The sequence below is a fragment of the Alligator sinensis genome, unplaced genomic scaffold (genome assembly GCF_000455745.1).
Source record: "Alligator sinensis unplaced genomic scaffold, ASM45574v1 scaffold881_1, whole genome shotgun sequence".
Taxonomy (NCBI): domain Eukaryota; kingdom Metazoa; phylum Chordata; order Crocodylia; family Alligatoridae; genus Alligator; species Alligator sinensis.
This window is the reverse complement of record NW_005842346.1, coordinates 1,387,865-1,404,102: the sequence shown is the minus strand read 5'-3', so window position 1 is coordinate 1,404,102 and position 16,238 is coordinate 1,387,865. Positions and strand designations below refer to the sequence as shown.

Sequence of the window (16,238 nt, the reverse complement as noted above, 5' to 3'; positions counted from 1 at the left end):
TTCCCTGACCCATAAGACTCCATTATCCTTGGTGAACAGACTGACACCACCCCCCCTGTCCCATGCAGGACAAATCGGGGGGGAAGGCTGTAAGCCATGCCATCTTCTTGGCTGGGAAGATGTATGTTAAGTCTCTGAGCCTAGAATTCCTAGAGTTGGAGCCCACCAACCCATCGGCTTGGCTTTTGGGGGAGGGGGCAGGGCAGACGGACATGTGGAATGTTTGCTACTAAAGGAAGCGGCAGTTGCAAGTATTTTGGAGTTGGCATTTCTTTCTGATCAACGAATGCAATTTCCTTCAACTGAAGGAACTGTTACCTACCACCATTTTTAAAGTGGGAGTATAACTGACCTCTGTCTCACTTCTAGACTGCAGCAAGTGACTTGTTTGGCTCAGATCTCTTTGCCCCTACTGCTACAGAGAGCCTAGGCTTGACCTCTGCAGCAGCACAACCTGCCCCTGTGCAAACCAGCCCACTGGACCTCTTCAAAGCTAGTCCTACCACAGCACCTCCCATGATTTTCTTAGGTAGGTTGGGGGTTTTTTGTTTGTTTGTTTGTTTTTTTTTTTTTTTTTTAAACCATTATGGCTAAACTGGCTCTTTTCCCACCAGAATGCTTGAGTTCAGCCATTCTAGCTTCTGTTCTTGCAGCATTCATCTCTCTCACTCAACATGTGTGTTTTTGGGGGTTTTTGTTGCATTTTTGGGGGGGTTGTTTTGTTTAAAGCTATAGTTTGAGAGAAATTAATGGATGATCATCTGATTTTTGGTTCTAGTTTTGTGTCTTGCATATAGTGACCAACTGTTCTATAAGCCATACATACTAAGATTGGGTGTAGCATTTGGCAGTTATATTGATACCATCTTCAGGGAAGGAAATGGAAGAGTGAAGTGCTTGATGCAGTCAAAGTGGTCAGTTCAGCTATTGTAACTATTAACAACTCCTTTCTGCTATAAAGTAACATTTTGGAGGCCTTGGCAATATAGCTGCCAAATTCCACTAGCCACTGACCAAGGTGTAGAGATGGCTGCCACTGACTTCAGGCAGACCAATTTGCCAGCCCCAGGCTGGTGCTTTTAGGCACTCAAATGGTGTCTGCCCCAGCCAGCCCTTCCTAATATTGACTGCCTTGAAGATGTTCAGTGTCATACTGTTAATCTTCCATATGCCAAGATGATGGAAGTCCATTAGCTAGTTGCCAGTCAAAGTAACTTGCAAGCTCTAAGCAAAACCTTTTTGCCCACAGGAAGATGGTGAGCAAACTTGCACACTATCTAGAATCCCTAAGGAATTGCTTCAGGGTTCTGCCACTGTAGTCTTCAAAAAATTCTAGGGAACTAGCCACATGGCTTTCCTTTGTAAAATGAATATACACCATCTGTTAGCCCTAGCAATCGGGCTAGTACCAAACTATTGTGATACTTTGGTACTGTAAAGAACTTGCAAAGCCAGTATATCAATATAGCTGGGCCCTCTAACTCTTTCATCCTTTAAGATCATTAAATACCTTGGCCTGCTGCCTCTGTTCACCTCTGCATGAACAAGTACCAAACCTTTGGAAGACTTTGTTTACAGCAAAAAAAAACAGATAAATAAAGAGAGCTCTAGGGTATAGCTCTTGTCCCAGATCCACAGCCAAGCTAAGGACATGACTTCAATCCCTAGCTGAGCTATCGCATCTTGCAGAGCTATATGGGATGGAAAGCTGAGACCTTGAGACTAATGTTGATTTTTGGGAGGGCCAAAAGCGTAGTCTGTCTTTGCATACCACCCTAGAATGGAGTTGTCCTTAATGTATGTTACTCTTCCTTCTCTTCCACACCCAAAAGTCTTCTAAAGCTGGGGAAAGGGTTGGGAGCCAGCTGTGTGCATGGAGTAAAGCTGCTTGTTCACTTCTTGTGGGGGGGTTTTAATACTTTTTTTCAAAAAAAATAAAAAAAAGTCCATCGAGTCTTTGTAGCTAAGACTTGAGATTACTGAGATGCATTGAACTTGGCATTAATGCCCCAGGAGGAGATGGCTTGCACAACTAGGTCAGGGATGAGGAATGAGTCTAAAATGAAAAGGTCAGGTAAAACTTAGCTACTCACAATTCATACAGCTTTACTACGTTGATGTGTAGCTAAATAACCAGGTATTGAGACAATAGTCTTGAAGTAGATGGCATCCAAGTATTGCATGCTATGCAAAACATATAAAGCTTATGAACTTTCCTCTAGTCTCCTGAGGGACAGAATCTAAGAAACAGGAGCTGAGCAAGTCTACTTGTTTTGAGCAGCTGGAGGGGGGGAAAAACAGGGGACCTGTTTGAGTACTACTTTGGCCAAAATAGACTTAATACAGGGCAACTTGAATTGGCAGGTGGCCAACCAGCCCAGCTGCTGCTTTAAACCACATTTCTTCCATACTAAACCAGTTCTTGGCTTGCTTTTTTTCCCAGATGCTAGGGGGAGAGCAGCTTCCTTCTAGTGAGGATGAGCACTATTACTAGTCTCAGCTGGGAGGGCCTTATTAAGTCTCTGAAGGCACTAATGGCCCACCTTAACAGAATACACAGTTCTTGCAATTGAACCCTGGCAAACATTGATCCTTCTGGATCATGATGTATGCATGAAGTCACCCAGACCCTCTTAATACACATGTGTAGGCAGGAGTATGGAGAAGTGAAGGCTACCCAGACCTTCCATTCCTTCCTTCAGGCTACTGAGATGAGATCTAAAGGCCAGACTAAGTCCAGACACTCTTGTTCCTCTGTGGCTTATAGTTAGTTTGTATAAGCATCTTGGGATCAAACCCAGGTCTCCTTTGTGGCAGATGAGGATTCTACCACTGAACCACAGGGGACTCTGCAAGGAACCTTTTTAAAATGCTTCAAGCCATTGGTCATGAATACATGTCCAAACCTGCTTTAAGCTGCTTAACTCCTCTTAAGCTGTACTCTGACTGTTCATGCTTTAAAGGCAAACTTGTCCGGCATCTCTCAAGACAAGCCTTTAGTATTAAAAGTTCCATTTCTGCATGATCAGGTGGAGACCACAGTACAGGAAGCATTAGGCAAGTCAAAGCCTATTTTAGCCTCTGTAGCAAGCTCTTGCTTGAGCAGACACTTATGTAAAAGCACTACAGAATCAGGTTGGTCAAACACTAAAGTACATTCATTGTGTATATTGCCTAGTGACATGCATAGCAAGCCTGCATCTTTTTTTTTTTTTTTTAATGCAGATCAAATTTTATTTTTCTCACTTAAGGATAAGGACTATTGGAGGGATGGAACTCTGAAATTTTCCTGTATTAATGTCTATGTGGTGAAGGGGAAAAGTGATGGACTGTTTTTTGTGTAATTGCTCCATTTCAGGTACCTTGCCAGTAACTTCAGTATCACCATGGAGTACTCAGTCATCTGTCTTCAGTCAGGCTGCATCAGTATTTCCTGCATCAGTAATGGGTGCCCAGCCTACAGGCTTTGCCCAGCCACTCACCTTTGGTACTCAGCCTGCATCCTTTCCAGCCCCAGCACCTGCTCAGTCAGCTGGTCTCTGGGGTCAGCCAGCACGTGTCTCTCCTACTGCTTGGGCACAGCCATCCACCATTACCAATCCTTTCCAGAGCACCATATTCCCTCCTACCACACTATCTGCTCAGTCATCTATCCCAGCTACTAGCCCTCCACAGCCACCACCTAGAACTGCACCTCAGAAGGAAGTTTCCAAGAAGGAAAGCGATGCATTCACTGCATTGGACCCTCTTGGAGATAAAGAAATGAAGGATGTAAAAGAAATGTTCAAAGACTTCCAGCTGTCAAAACCACCTGCAGTACCAGCAAGGAGGGGAGAACAGCAAAGTTTACCAGGTACTACTTGAGGGTTTTTTGGGTGCTTTAGTAGCAAGTTTGGGCATTCCTAAAGACTACAGATTATGACCCTGAAGTTAACATATTTTATACTAAAGTGACTGACTAGTAAATTCCTTCTTAATGTACCACACCCCAAGTAGCTAGGCTTTTTAGGGGGTGGGGAAGGGAACCACTAATAGGGTTAATAGATCCCCCTGTACAAAGATTGCTTGCTCTGCAGTGGATCCTGTAGAAGACTAGCTTTTTATTATTGCTGCTGCCATCCCTCCCCACTTTCCCTCAAACTAAAGTGTGATCCAGGTCAATGCTTCTCAAACTATCTGTGGTGGACTAGCAATTTTTTTTTTTTTTTTTTTCAGTGGGCCAGGGACTGGTGCCCAGTTCAGCTGGTGGCAGCAACTGCATGCAACAGTGCTACACAAATGCACAACTGGCTGGCTGTTTTCTTTCTCTTTCCTCACTTTGCATTACATGAAATCACCTGGAGTGTTGGAACATACAAACTGTGGTGTTATGACATACAATTTTCAGAAGCATAACATTGGTATTTCTTTCTTTCCTGGCAACTTGCTACAGACCAACACAGGTCTGTGGACCACCACTTTGAGAAGCACTGATCTAGGCCATCCTATGCTAGCTTGGTAAGCAGCTAAATGCTGCCATCTAGCATCCAAGTTGAGTTGGTCCACTTGACTAGGGCTCAAACCCATGCTAAACTTGCTGTTTTTTGTCCAACTATGAATAATTGGATTTAAGAACCAAGAGTCCAACCAACATCAACTTTGGCTCTTTAATGCCGCTGCTGCCACGCCCCCCTGACATAGTTGTCTATGACTGCACAGACTGAGCACAAGAGGCTCTATATGTACTTCTAACTTACTGGGTTTTCTTCTCCTGCAGAACCGCCAAAACCTGCTCCTGGACAAAGCACTCTGCCAGATAATGGCCTGTTTGACCGCCCATTTAAAACTGATCCTTTCAGTGCCCCTTCAAAACCCTCTGTAAGTACTGGGGAGCAGTATGCCTGTTTTAGACTCTCTCTTGAAGCCTGCTGTATCTGGTCTTCAGCTGCAGTTGCTCTGTTAGTTCTGCAATTTCCAAGAAGTTGTCATAATGGAGGGTCCAGAAACTCTGGTCTTCCAGGTCTAACTTAAGAACATGATTACCTGAATTGGTTCATCTTGGCTTTTAAATCATGTTTTCCCCTATTTGTACAGGGGCTGGCCAGCTAACTCCCTTTCTATCTGTTCACCTTTCTTCTTCAGGCTTGCTTTTGTTCTGCCAAAAAAAAAGCTGCAAAAGCCTGAATCAATGCTTGCAAATTCAGTTCAACCCCTGCTCTGCAGAAAGGTTAGAAAATAGGATGTGTAGCTCCTGTCCTTGACAAATGAGGCTCCAGCTCTAAATATCCTTAAGGAAAGGAAATAGCCTGACAACATGCCTCATCTAGAACATAAGACTTGAAGCCCTGTATAGAAACTCTGGAACATCTCCAAATCCAGCTTACAATAGTCACACTTTTTAGTCTTCAGCTAGTTAAGTGCAATTTGTTTAAGTCCAAACTAACATGCATTAGACAAGTGACCTTCCCAATAAGAGATGATGCCCCCTCTCAGGTCTTGGTTTATCTTAGTCCTAATATAGCTTTCACTTTGCTAGTTTAAGTTAATTCTGGTCTAAACCTGACCATATGGTAAGTGCACAAAAAAGCTTAAGTTGCTTTGATTGGCACACATTCTAGACACTGCATATTTAGCTAGTAGTATAAAGATGCAATCTGAAAATAGCTTTTCAGCATGTGTGGCTTTATTAGGGGTGTTTCTGTTTTTAGACGGCACCTGACCAACCATCAACTTCTGATCCATTTGGTGATCCTTTTGGAAATCCATTTGCATAAATTTGGTAAGTGACCAAACTAATCAGTATGGTGGTTTTATGGAGAATAAAACAAACTTATTCTTCTTCCCATGACTGAAAAGAAATTTTAGAACAGCCCCAGGCTGTCTTGAGCCTATTGGTTGTTGACCCTTTTGGAGGGGGGAAAGGAATTGGAAAGGAAGAACATTAGCATACTAACAAGGCTTTAAGGTGCAAGAGCAGGGTAAGGTGTGGTTGGGGGTTTTTTTGGTTTTTGTGTATTGTTGGGTTGTTGGTTTGTTTTGTTTTTTAGAGGAGCTTTTGGGGCACTAGCTCTAATGGAGTAACTCTCCTTTTTAAGTAGAAGATTCACCACTTCAGTAACTAATAATAGTAGAACTTCATTTAACATTCTGTACTAACTGTGGGAAGTAGTTATGGCATGTGGCAAGATCTTAATCATCCCTTTTTAGAATAGGGAAGTTTTTTCACCTTAAGAATTGAGTGCTGGATGGTTAACTTCTAATTTTAAAACTTCTTCCTAGATGAGTTCTAACCAAAGCAATTGGAATGAAACTTCTATTTAGAAGTCCATTGACAAGAAAAGAATTCAAATAGTAATGAGTTTTGCTGTACACTAATGAAGATTTAATTTAGCCAATAGTTTACTTGGCTATACTAAATGTGCTTGAATAATATTTGTTCAAATAAGCATTTATCTTAAGTGGTCCATCTCTAAACCTATTTACAGAATGCATAATATTGTTGAGTAGTGTCTTGAAGAAGAAACTTAATTCTAGAATCTCTATAACAAAAGTGCCAGTACTGTAGCCAATTCATGTCTAGGAAGACATGTGCACTAACTCATTGGACCATCTCCTGCAGTTCATAGTTTTTTGATGTCTGTTTGTTGTGGAGGGAGGGACGTTCTTGTGTGGTTTGTTCATTGTTGGGTGTCTTTGTTTATTTTTACTTCATGCAAAAGAGCTTGTTTAACTCAGGCCTGAGAAGCAGGTAAGACAACTGAGTTGCTTATGGGAGTTCAGCCACATGGAAATGAGCCCAATTCATTTCTAACCTCCACGTTCCGAAGTAGAGTTTGTCTACTGTGAAGGTAGTTACCAGAACTTAAAGTTTAACTTAAAAAAAAAAATAAATTGGAGCTCCACTTCAAGAATATCTTAAACACGCAGGATCATTTGGCTATTGACTTTGTAGCAAGGTCAAGTGGCAACTTCCCAATAAGTAGAATAGCAAGTTTACTTATAATAAGATGTCCAGAAAGATTCTTTGTCTAAAAAATGCAAAAACCTAATGCTGCTACATCTGCACTCTAACATGGGGCCAATTACTTTTTGTTCTAAGAGGAGGAGGAGGGGGGGAAAAAAAAAACTTAAGCATAACCTGGAATCCCTCTACAAAGCTACACTTTTTTTTTTTTTTCTGGTTCTCTGTTTGTCTAGTAGTAGTTGAAGGCTGCTTTTAAGCTGTTTAGATGATTCCTAACTTTTCTTTTTCTTCACTTGACCAGAAACCCAGGCATAACCAACAAAGGACAAACAAATTGGATACCCTGACACTACTGTCTACTTGTTTCATTTTTTTTTTTTTGCATTGGCTGCCTAAATCAACTGATGTTCATCCAGTGTTGCATCTTTCTACTCGGCAAACTGAAATAACCTACAGTTAACAGCATCCAATGTAAAGCGGAGAAATGTCCACATTTTTATGCTGGAGATGCAAATCTTAAGTTTCTGGATGCAAATTTTCTATAGCCTTTATAGTTTTTCCTTTGGGAGAAACAGACAAGTCATGTGAACACATCTTGCTATTTCTAAATCTGGTTGCTCACAAAGATGGTAGCACTGACTGTAATGAACTGAACACAAAGTTGAAGATGAATTATTCTCTCCAGGCAGGGGAAGGGATTACTAGCTTAAGTTCTGCATCACTTGAGTCTTTCCTACTCTACCTGATGGGATCACTTGCTCCTCCTTTCTTTAAACCATTCACTTGCCTCTGTCTTGGAACTCATCCCTCACACTTTAAAATGTACTTCTGTCTGGACTATGTCTAACTAGTGGTGAAATGTGGCTGTCTCTGTTATGCTACTTTAAACAATAAAGATGCAAACCAAAGTAGGCAGTAAAGAATCCTGCCTGCCAATTTCTCCTGGCAACTCCACCATTCTGTGTTTCTCCTTGTAATTTAAGGGACTAAATTCTACACAGCAGCAGAACTTTTGAAAAAAGCAATAATTGTAAAGGAGAAACTGAATACACAACTTAGCTTGTCACAGCTCTAAGCAGCAAAATCTGAAAAGAGGGCCATGGATTTAAATCCCAGGTTTAAATCTGGAACGTAAAGTGTACTTAAGACAACTTTGGTTCTAACACCTTGGTGCTACAAGGGTCTTTCAGGGAAACAAATCAATGAAGATGCTGGATTCTTCTTAATTGGCTGGCAGATGGAGAATGGAACAAGCAGATAAGGTTTTGGTTGGTTGTTTGGGTTTTTTTCCTCTTTGGTGAATGTACCTGATGGTTTGAACTTGAATCAAGTGCTTTGTCACATATTATGACATGGCACAGCTCCAGTATGTTGGAAGGCAAAATGACGACAATCTCTTACGATTTTTTTTTTTATGACTTCCATGCCTTGGTTTAATGTGAATTGAGGTACCACTTCCAGTGATTTATAGGAGAGATGATCATCCCTATTTAAACAAGGCAGTGCCTTTTTGTGAAAATCTGTACTAACAGATTTAATAGCTAAATTGGTCATAACCTTGGGTCTAATCCAGACAATAGTTATAACTGATCAATGTCTTGTTGGTTTTTCTATCTGACATGGGGGGAACACAAACTTGAAATATTATTATGCTTCTGTAATTAATAATAAAGCACATAATTAATCATACTTAACTGGACAGAACTAGAAAATCAACTTGAAGGCGCTCTTTTTTTTTTGTGACCAATTCAGCCAGTCATTCAACTTTTTTCTGTACATAAACTTTCCTTGTGCACTTTCTGCAATGAAGAGAAAAAGAAAAAAAAAAAAAAAGCCTGTCTCAAACTGGAAATGTATGGATGTTACACTGTCTATATAAACTGTAGTTTCCCAAGAAATGTTACCTATTGACATTAAAAGATGCAGCTCTTGAAAGCAAGTGGAGAAAGTTGTTGTGTAGTATTTGTTCACTTGGTTGGGTTTTTTTTTTATTTTTTTCCAAGTCCTGAAATGTGCAAGCCACCTTCCTGCTACACAGCATGTTTGAAATGTATTGATCACAATGCTATGTTAATGTAGTAGTTCTGACTTCTGAACTAGTCACTAGACTGAATCTCTTTAATGGTCTGTATATGACCTAAATCAGACTGGCAGTCTGACAGTCCAAACAAGCATGCACATGCAATCTGCAGCAGTACCACATGTGGATGTTTCCTCGTGCTGTTAACTTGCAGCATGGGGTGTCTTAAAATAAAAAAAAAAAAAAAAAAAAAAAAGGGGGGGTAGCTTTCTGTTCATGTGGTGGGGTCTGTGGGTCCTTGGTTCTGACACTGGGATCTCCCAGTGTTGGGGGGGGGGGAACCCATGCTAGAAAAAAGTGGGGCAGGGTATGTGGTAGCAGCATGTACTATCTGAAGCCAGAGACTAGCCAGCCAGTGGAACATTTTCTGCCTACTGGCCCAGCTCCCTGCTGCTGGATCACTGATGCTGCAGCCCCCAGGTAAGGTGGTTGGGGTCAGCCCAGGAGCTGACCCCAGCTGGTTGCTCTGGCATCTAGCAAGCTGCCCATGTCCATGACAAATGCCTATGTACAAGTAGCAGGTGTCAAACTTAATTGAAGGGAATCCATTTGTACCCCTCAAACTGTAGACTGCTACAGGGCAGAAATAGGGTTTTTCTTCCTCAAATGAACTGAGGTGAATTGACCCACTTGAATGGAATAAACTGGGGGCATGTCTGTAGGAGGGGGTTTTTTGTATACTTGATTTAGCTGTTTGTCTAGACATTTCTGTAGCATAAAGAGATTGTAAAGCTTCATTAATAGCAGCGTAAATATAGGTCACCTAACCTAGTTACAGAAGAAATATTCAATATAAAAGTTGGAATAAGTGTTAAGTGGTAGGCTAACTAATGCACTTCTGAAGGGTGAAATCATTCCCATGATGGAGTTACGAAGTAATGCACATCATGCAATAGTTTTAGACAATGACTGTTCTAGATGGTGTTTTTTTTTTGTTTGTTTCTTTTCTTTTTTTGTATAAAGAAGCATCTTAACTTGGTGTTGTGACTTTTGTTTGTCTTTGTATATTTTTTTTTTTTTAAACAAGATGCTGGATCAAAACTTATTGGGGGGAAATATAATATCTGAAGTGAGACTGGTTAAAGTGCACCCAAAGCTAAAAACAGCAAAAGTTAATTGTAGCTTTATAGGCAGACAAGGTTCCTTGGGTGAATCTGATATTTTTTATTAGACCAACCCAAATAGTTGGAAAACAATTATTTGAACCTGAAAATTTGCTTAATAATTATTCTCCAACTATTTGGGTTGGTTTAATAAAAGATATCAGATTCACCCACAGAACCTTGTCTGCCTATAAAGCTACAATTAACTTTTGCTGTTTTTGGTTAAAGTGCACCCAAAGCTAAAAACAGCAAAAGTTAATTGTAGCTTTATAGGCAGACAAGGTTCTGTGGGGGAATCTGATATCTTTTATTAAACCAACCCAAATAGTTGGAGAATAATTAAGCAAATTTTCAGGTTCAAATAATTGTTTTCCAACTATTTGGGTTGGTCTAATAAAAAATATCAGATTCACCCAAGGAACCTTGTCTGCCCATGTCCTTAGACCAACAGGGCTACACCCTTGTAACATTGTATACACTCAGTACTATTAGGCCTATTACTATATTACTTGTTCTACTGCCAGGGCATTCCAGAACATGTTGCCCACCTACTTCCACACTGTGTAGAGTACTTCCCAGAGCATCTTTATCTGCCACTCAATTACTATAAGGATCTGGAACAGTTGTACTTGATGTACGTAAGTCAAGATCAGTACTACTGTGCTTGTACAAAAACCTAAGAATTCTAATGTGTGGTGGTATGGGGGTTTCTTGTTTTGTTCTCTCACCTCCATTTTCTTCTGTTTCTTCCCCACCATAATCCCTATAACCTCACTCCCATGGCTTGGATTACTTGGAACCTACTATTAAAGTTCAAACTCTGCCCTTGTTATGGCTTGGGTACAAACCATTTTTTCTATTAAGTACAGATGTTTTATAGCCATTAGGGCTGGAAGGGTCCCTGCAAGATCATCAGGTCCAACCCCAGCAAAATAAGCATCCAACTGTATCTTTAAAAGTACCGCTCTTGAGGCAGGGGGGGTCTATTCCAGACTTTGGAAACATGGACTGTAGAGAAGCTTTTTCCTTTATGTTCAGTCTAAAATGGTCTTCCAGCAGTTTAGGATGGTTAGACCCCGTCTTTCATTGGGGTGCCCTAGTAAATGTTCTCCCAGTTCCTGATACACACCCCTTACAGGGTACCACCACATCATCCCTGAGTTTGCTTTTTCAGGCTGAAGTCCTATGCCTCTCAGCCTCTTCTCTTATCCTCTAATCATGTGCATAGCTCTCCTCTGGATTCTACCAATGAAGCTCAAGCAAGACCCAAGAAGTTATCCCCCTGTTTTACTCTGCCTTTATGCAGCCGCAGCTCGAACACTACATCCAATTCTGGGCTCTACACTTCTTGAGTCTTACTTGAGCTGTGAGCTGTATCAGTAGATGCAAGCCAGAGTTTTGTTTGCTTTGCTGGCTGCAGCATCGCATTGGTAGCTCAAGTTCATCTTGGGGGGCCATGATTGGCCACAAGTCTCTTTTGGTGGCAAAATGTTTGAAAAGCCCAAGCTTGAATCAATTTCCATTTTAGCTGGTTAGTCTAAATCATGTAGACTGAACTGAGAAGCAGGTGAATAGACATTCACTTTTAATCCTGGAAATGCAGTCACATGCTTACAGAAGGCTGGAGGGTAGCAGAGCTGAGGGGTGGCCAGGCCCTGACAGGCTATTGAGCATGATAAACCCTCACCCTGGCCTGCAGGGATCCCAGCTGGGTTGTGCCAGAAGGGGGAAGCAGCCCTTGCCATGTTTGTCCCTGATCAGCAGGGGCCCTAGCCCAGACCATGGCTCAGGCAAAATGGCAGAGGGAGGGATTCAAGCCCCCTCAATCACCAGCATGGAACCCCACACCCTCTGCTGCTCAAGTGATGAGCAGGGAGAAAAAGTTGGGCAGGCCCCAACTGGGATCCCATGTTGGTGGGAGAGGGGAGGCAGGGGGCTTTATTCTCACTCCCTCCTTTCCACATGAGGTGCTGGGCATGCCCCCCTGTTGCTGAGTAAGTTGTGGGGGGGAAAGCCAGGCAGACCTCAGCTGGCATCCTGTGCTGATGGGAGAGGGGGAGCAGAGGGGTTTGATTTCCAACCCCCCCACCTGAACCTGCTGTCCCACACCCCACCCCCTCCACTCCAGCTGGGAAAAGTGGTGGGGCTGCTTCATCCCTGCTAGGCATCCCCACCCCCTTGTCAGCCAGCTGTCACTGCTATAGCAAGAGAGCAGAGGGGTAGGGCTGCTCCAGCAGAGAACACAGCCCAGCCCAGGGTTGCAAAGCATGCTGGGATGCTGGGGGACTCTGATTTCAGTTGAACCAGGAGGGGGTCTGGGACAGAAGTTCCATAAACTGGTTTGATCTACATCAGTTCAGTCAGACTACATTTAACCAGGTTTGTCTTTAAACTAGTTTCAGCCATTTTTAAATTGGTTTATGTGCACTGAACATCTGTTCTGTTACAGGTTTAAACCAATTGCTGATTGCTTTAACTGTTTTGTGTGTAACTTCTGCCCCTAGCCCTGATGGGTAACTGAAGCTCGCATTGCAGTAGAAAAAAGATGAGGACACTTTCATGTAGCATGAGGGGATTAACTTCTAAAAGATCACCTGTGAGCCTATATACCTTTCTTTATTTAACTTGGCAAGAAGAAGCTTGCTGAAAGTTCAGCATTGTTCTTCTAATTCAAGAACATGAAGTAGATAGTGTTACTGCCCTATACATGTGATTATCAATTTGGATGCTCACACCAGCACTCGGGTATCTCTTGTAGTACTAAATGGCCATAGGACCCAGCAGGCAAACAGCTATGTTCCATATTCTGGAATAGTCTGCTCAATTCCATACCTTTTCACCTAAAATAAAAATGCCCAGCCAGCCTAAGCCATCTTATTTTAGCATCTCCTTTTTCAAGGCTTGAGGCTAGATTTACAAAACATCCAAAGGGTGATTTCAAATAGCCACGTGTGCACTTGGTGTCCTCACTCATACATGCAAACTGATGTGGCTTCCTAGTAGGTCACAAGATGCTGTTCAGATGAATGGTTGACTTATTTGGGATTTTGCAATGAAAAGGAGTGAAGGACAGTTCAGTCCAACAAGAAAATGTAAAAACCCTTTTTGAGTTTGAAGAAAAAAAAAAAAAGAAAGGTCTCTTTACTTTCCACATCATCTGAGTGAAGATCCCTTAAGAGACAGGTCCCCGTTAACTTCTTTTAGTGCAACATAAACACATTAAACTATTTGCACTTCTTTCATAGTATTCTCTGCAATGGCAGTTTTTATTGGGCACTCAAGTCTCTCAGTTTGAGAGAAACTCTGTTCCCTGCCTGGGCAAAAATGGGAGTAGTTATGGAGCAAAAGTCCTCAGTTAAAGGTACTTTCCCAGTCCTTATGGGAAATGCTGCAACACAAGAGTTTCCTATTTTCCAGTTATCAGATTATCCCTCCAGTGGACTTTGGAGCTCTTCCAGTAAGTCTGCGTTGACATCTTTTTGTGGGTATTGCCTTTGATTTGTCCATCTGGAAATCAATAGCAAAAGGTACAAATAAATATTCCGAAATCGGGTCTAACCTGTACTTCTACCAAGATAACAAAGTTGGAAGCATGAATGTTATGCTGCAGCTCGTACCTTTGCTATGCGTTTTAGAATCAAATATCATGGTTTCTGGAGAGAGTAGAGGGTAAGTCCTCTTTACTTTCTTTTTAATAGAGCTGTAGAGTGTTATGTCTACATCTGTCCAGAGCAGCCAGTGAAATGCATGCATCTCTCTTGTGCTGGCTTACTTCTGTAACCAAGAAGAAAATTGTTTATTATCTTTTTTTAAGAGTGTAATGATATTATGTTCAGCCTTCTTGACTTTTGAGTCAAAGTAAGATGAAGGTAGCCAAAACCAACCATGATCAGAGCAAGCTTGTAGCATGGGTGCTCACCTAATGAGCCAGTTCCTTTGCTTGCAGAGATGTTACCTTCATTCTGTTTTCTGTTCTGTACATACAGTACTAAAGTATAATTGGTCTGTTGTTCAGCCTTGCCTTGCCTGGTACACTTCTGTTGGACAAAATGTTAACTTACTGATTGTTCAAATTGCTGGCATCACAGTTCCTAGACCTTGTTGATACTGTCCCTAATTATCTTTAAAAATAGTTCTGTTACTTCTAGGTTATCTCTCTAAAGAGAAGCAAGGGAGACATTTTACCTCTGGCAAGTGTCGTGCCCTACTTGGTGCTATTTATATAAGAGCATAGGGATTTCCATATGGGTTAAGATCTGAGTGCAGTCTAGTTCAGCATCTCATCTCTGACACATGCCATCGCTGCATGCTTCAAAGAAGGAGTAAAAATTCTGCAGTGGGAAAACATGGAATGAGGGATATTTTGGCTTGGAGCAAAAAGTTTAAAGGTCAGTCTCTTTTTCACCCTGGTCAAGCTTTCTCTCTGAATTTCTACTGCTTTGCAGTATCCTGTCAGTGACTAGTACTACAAAGTATTCTACATGAGAAGCCTCATGCCCTATACTCAAATCATGTTGGAATGATTATGCAGCAATCAAAAATCTGACTTCAGCACAGGAAGATATAACCAAGCTACCTCTTTAATATAGCTTACTTAAGTAACCACAGCAGTAACACTGGATTCACCACCCAAACACATACCAGATGGCTCTGGAGCTTCTGTTACTTCAGCTATGTTGCTGTACATTAAAGAGAGCATGGTGACACCTGTATATGCTGCAGTTATTCCTATTGCAATAAAGCTATCCTCTTAAAGCAAGCTTGTGGCATCAGTGCTCACCTAGTGCACCAATTCCCTTGCTTGATTCAATCAGTTTTGTAGTTTAAGGTGAACCAAAGCAGTATAGGTTTATTAAGTTAATGGTCAGTAACAATTTGGACAAAACAAACAGCATAAATACATGTTCAGGCCATATTGTGCAATGTGGGATGAAACACAAACTGTAATCTAATCTGTTTGTATTGGGAAATTTTCTTGGAAGTACTGTAATCACCCTCTCCTCTTCTGTTCCCCTCCACCTTTAAAGGGATCCAGGCTTTCTTATCAGCCATCCAAGTATGGCTCCATTCATTTCAGCAGCTCCTGAAGGCTCCAGGGAAGTTAAAGCCTTAATGTACTAGTTACCATGTAAACAGACTAAAGACACACTTTGCCTTATAGCAAGGGAGAATGCTGGGAAAGAGGTGAAGTGATGCACCAAAGCCTGCCCAGATGATCAGTGACAACTGGGAACAAAACTGGGTCTCCTAAATTGCTTTCTGTGTCTCTGTCTGTGTTAAACCACATCTCCTTTCCTACTTTAGATGCTGCAAGTCGGAGAGTACTATCACGTTCCAACAGGTCTTAATTACCTAAGATGCTTTATAACTTGCTGCTTTAGTGAATTAAATGTGTGCTGGGGAAGGGCAAAGTGAGAAGAATAGGCTTAATGTTAGTCAAGGGCAAGGAGCAAGAGAAAATCAGTAAACCTTTCTCCCCTACAAGACATTGGGAAGGCAGTCTCTCTTGTGTACCATTGCGTGCACTCTGGTGTGACTAGTGTTAGAATGAAGGCACACCAGCATTTCTCTAAAACAGTGTTTTGTTCAGAAATAAGCCTGTGTAAGCAAGATCCTTGGCTTATAGCATGCTGATCTCCAGGAGAAGATAGCTAGGGATGGGATCAGCAGCAGTGCTTTGATCTGGAATCCAGCCTGCATTGGGGTGTTCCAGATTGCAGGGGTTCAGGCATATCCACATGAAACCCCTTTTGAAAACACAAAAATCATGTTGGACAATGAAATGGCCAGCTGGGAGCCTTCTTCTGCTCAGAAATTAGAGGGTATTTTGAGGTTAGCATTTGTCTTTGAAGTCCTTGCTCCCTGCTGCTACATTTCTGATGGCTGTGCTGCTTTCAGCTCCTCCTTTCTGTTCAAACTGGATGCATTAAAATCTCCTGATTCAGCTTTGTTTGTCAGTAAGTAGAGCAATTTCCCGCACTCCAATACTGAGGTGACAGGCTTGTCAGTTTTCATAATCTCTTCATTTTTAAATGACTTTGTTAATTAAAATGCCCTTCCAGGAGCTGTCACTCAGGCCTTTGAGAGTGACATGGAATGTGGATCAAGTTCT

At 41.7% G+C, this 16,238-nt stretch overlaps 2 protein-coding genes across 2 annotated transcripts in view; both read left to right on the top strand.

Moving 5' to 3' along the window:
• Positions 1-7,380, top strand: part of DAB2 (DAB2, clathrin adaptor protein) — a 16,289-nt gene extending 8,909 nt beyond the window's left edge. Inside the window, exons 9-13 of the mRNA XM_014522397.2 lie at positions 370-529; positions 3,359-3,853; positions 4,757-4,857; positions 5,688-5,758; positions 7,245-7,380. Coding sequence (XP_014377883.1) covers positions 370-529; positions 3,359-3,853; positions 4,757-4,857; positions 5,688-5,753 — 822 coding nt within the window. The 3' untranslated portion in view covers positions 5,754-5,758; positions 7,245-7,380. The remainder of the gene's footprint in view (positions 1-369; positions 530-3,358; positions 3,854-4,756; positions 4,858-5,687; positions 5,759-7,244) is intronic.
• Positions 7,381-13,711: 6,331 nt separating this feature from the next.
• The window catches only part of C9 (complement C9), a 35,818-nt gene continuing 33,291 nt past the window's right edge, over positions 13,712-16,238 (top strand). Inside the window, exon 1 of the mRNA XM_006028946.3 lies at positions 13,712-13,795. Coding sequence (XP_006029008.1) covers positions 13,719-13,795 — 77 coding nt within the window. The 5' untranslated portion in view covers positions 13,712-13,718. The remainder of the gene's footprint in view (positions 13,796-16,238) is intronic.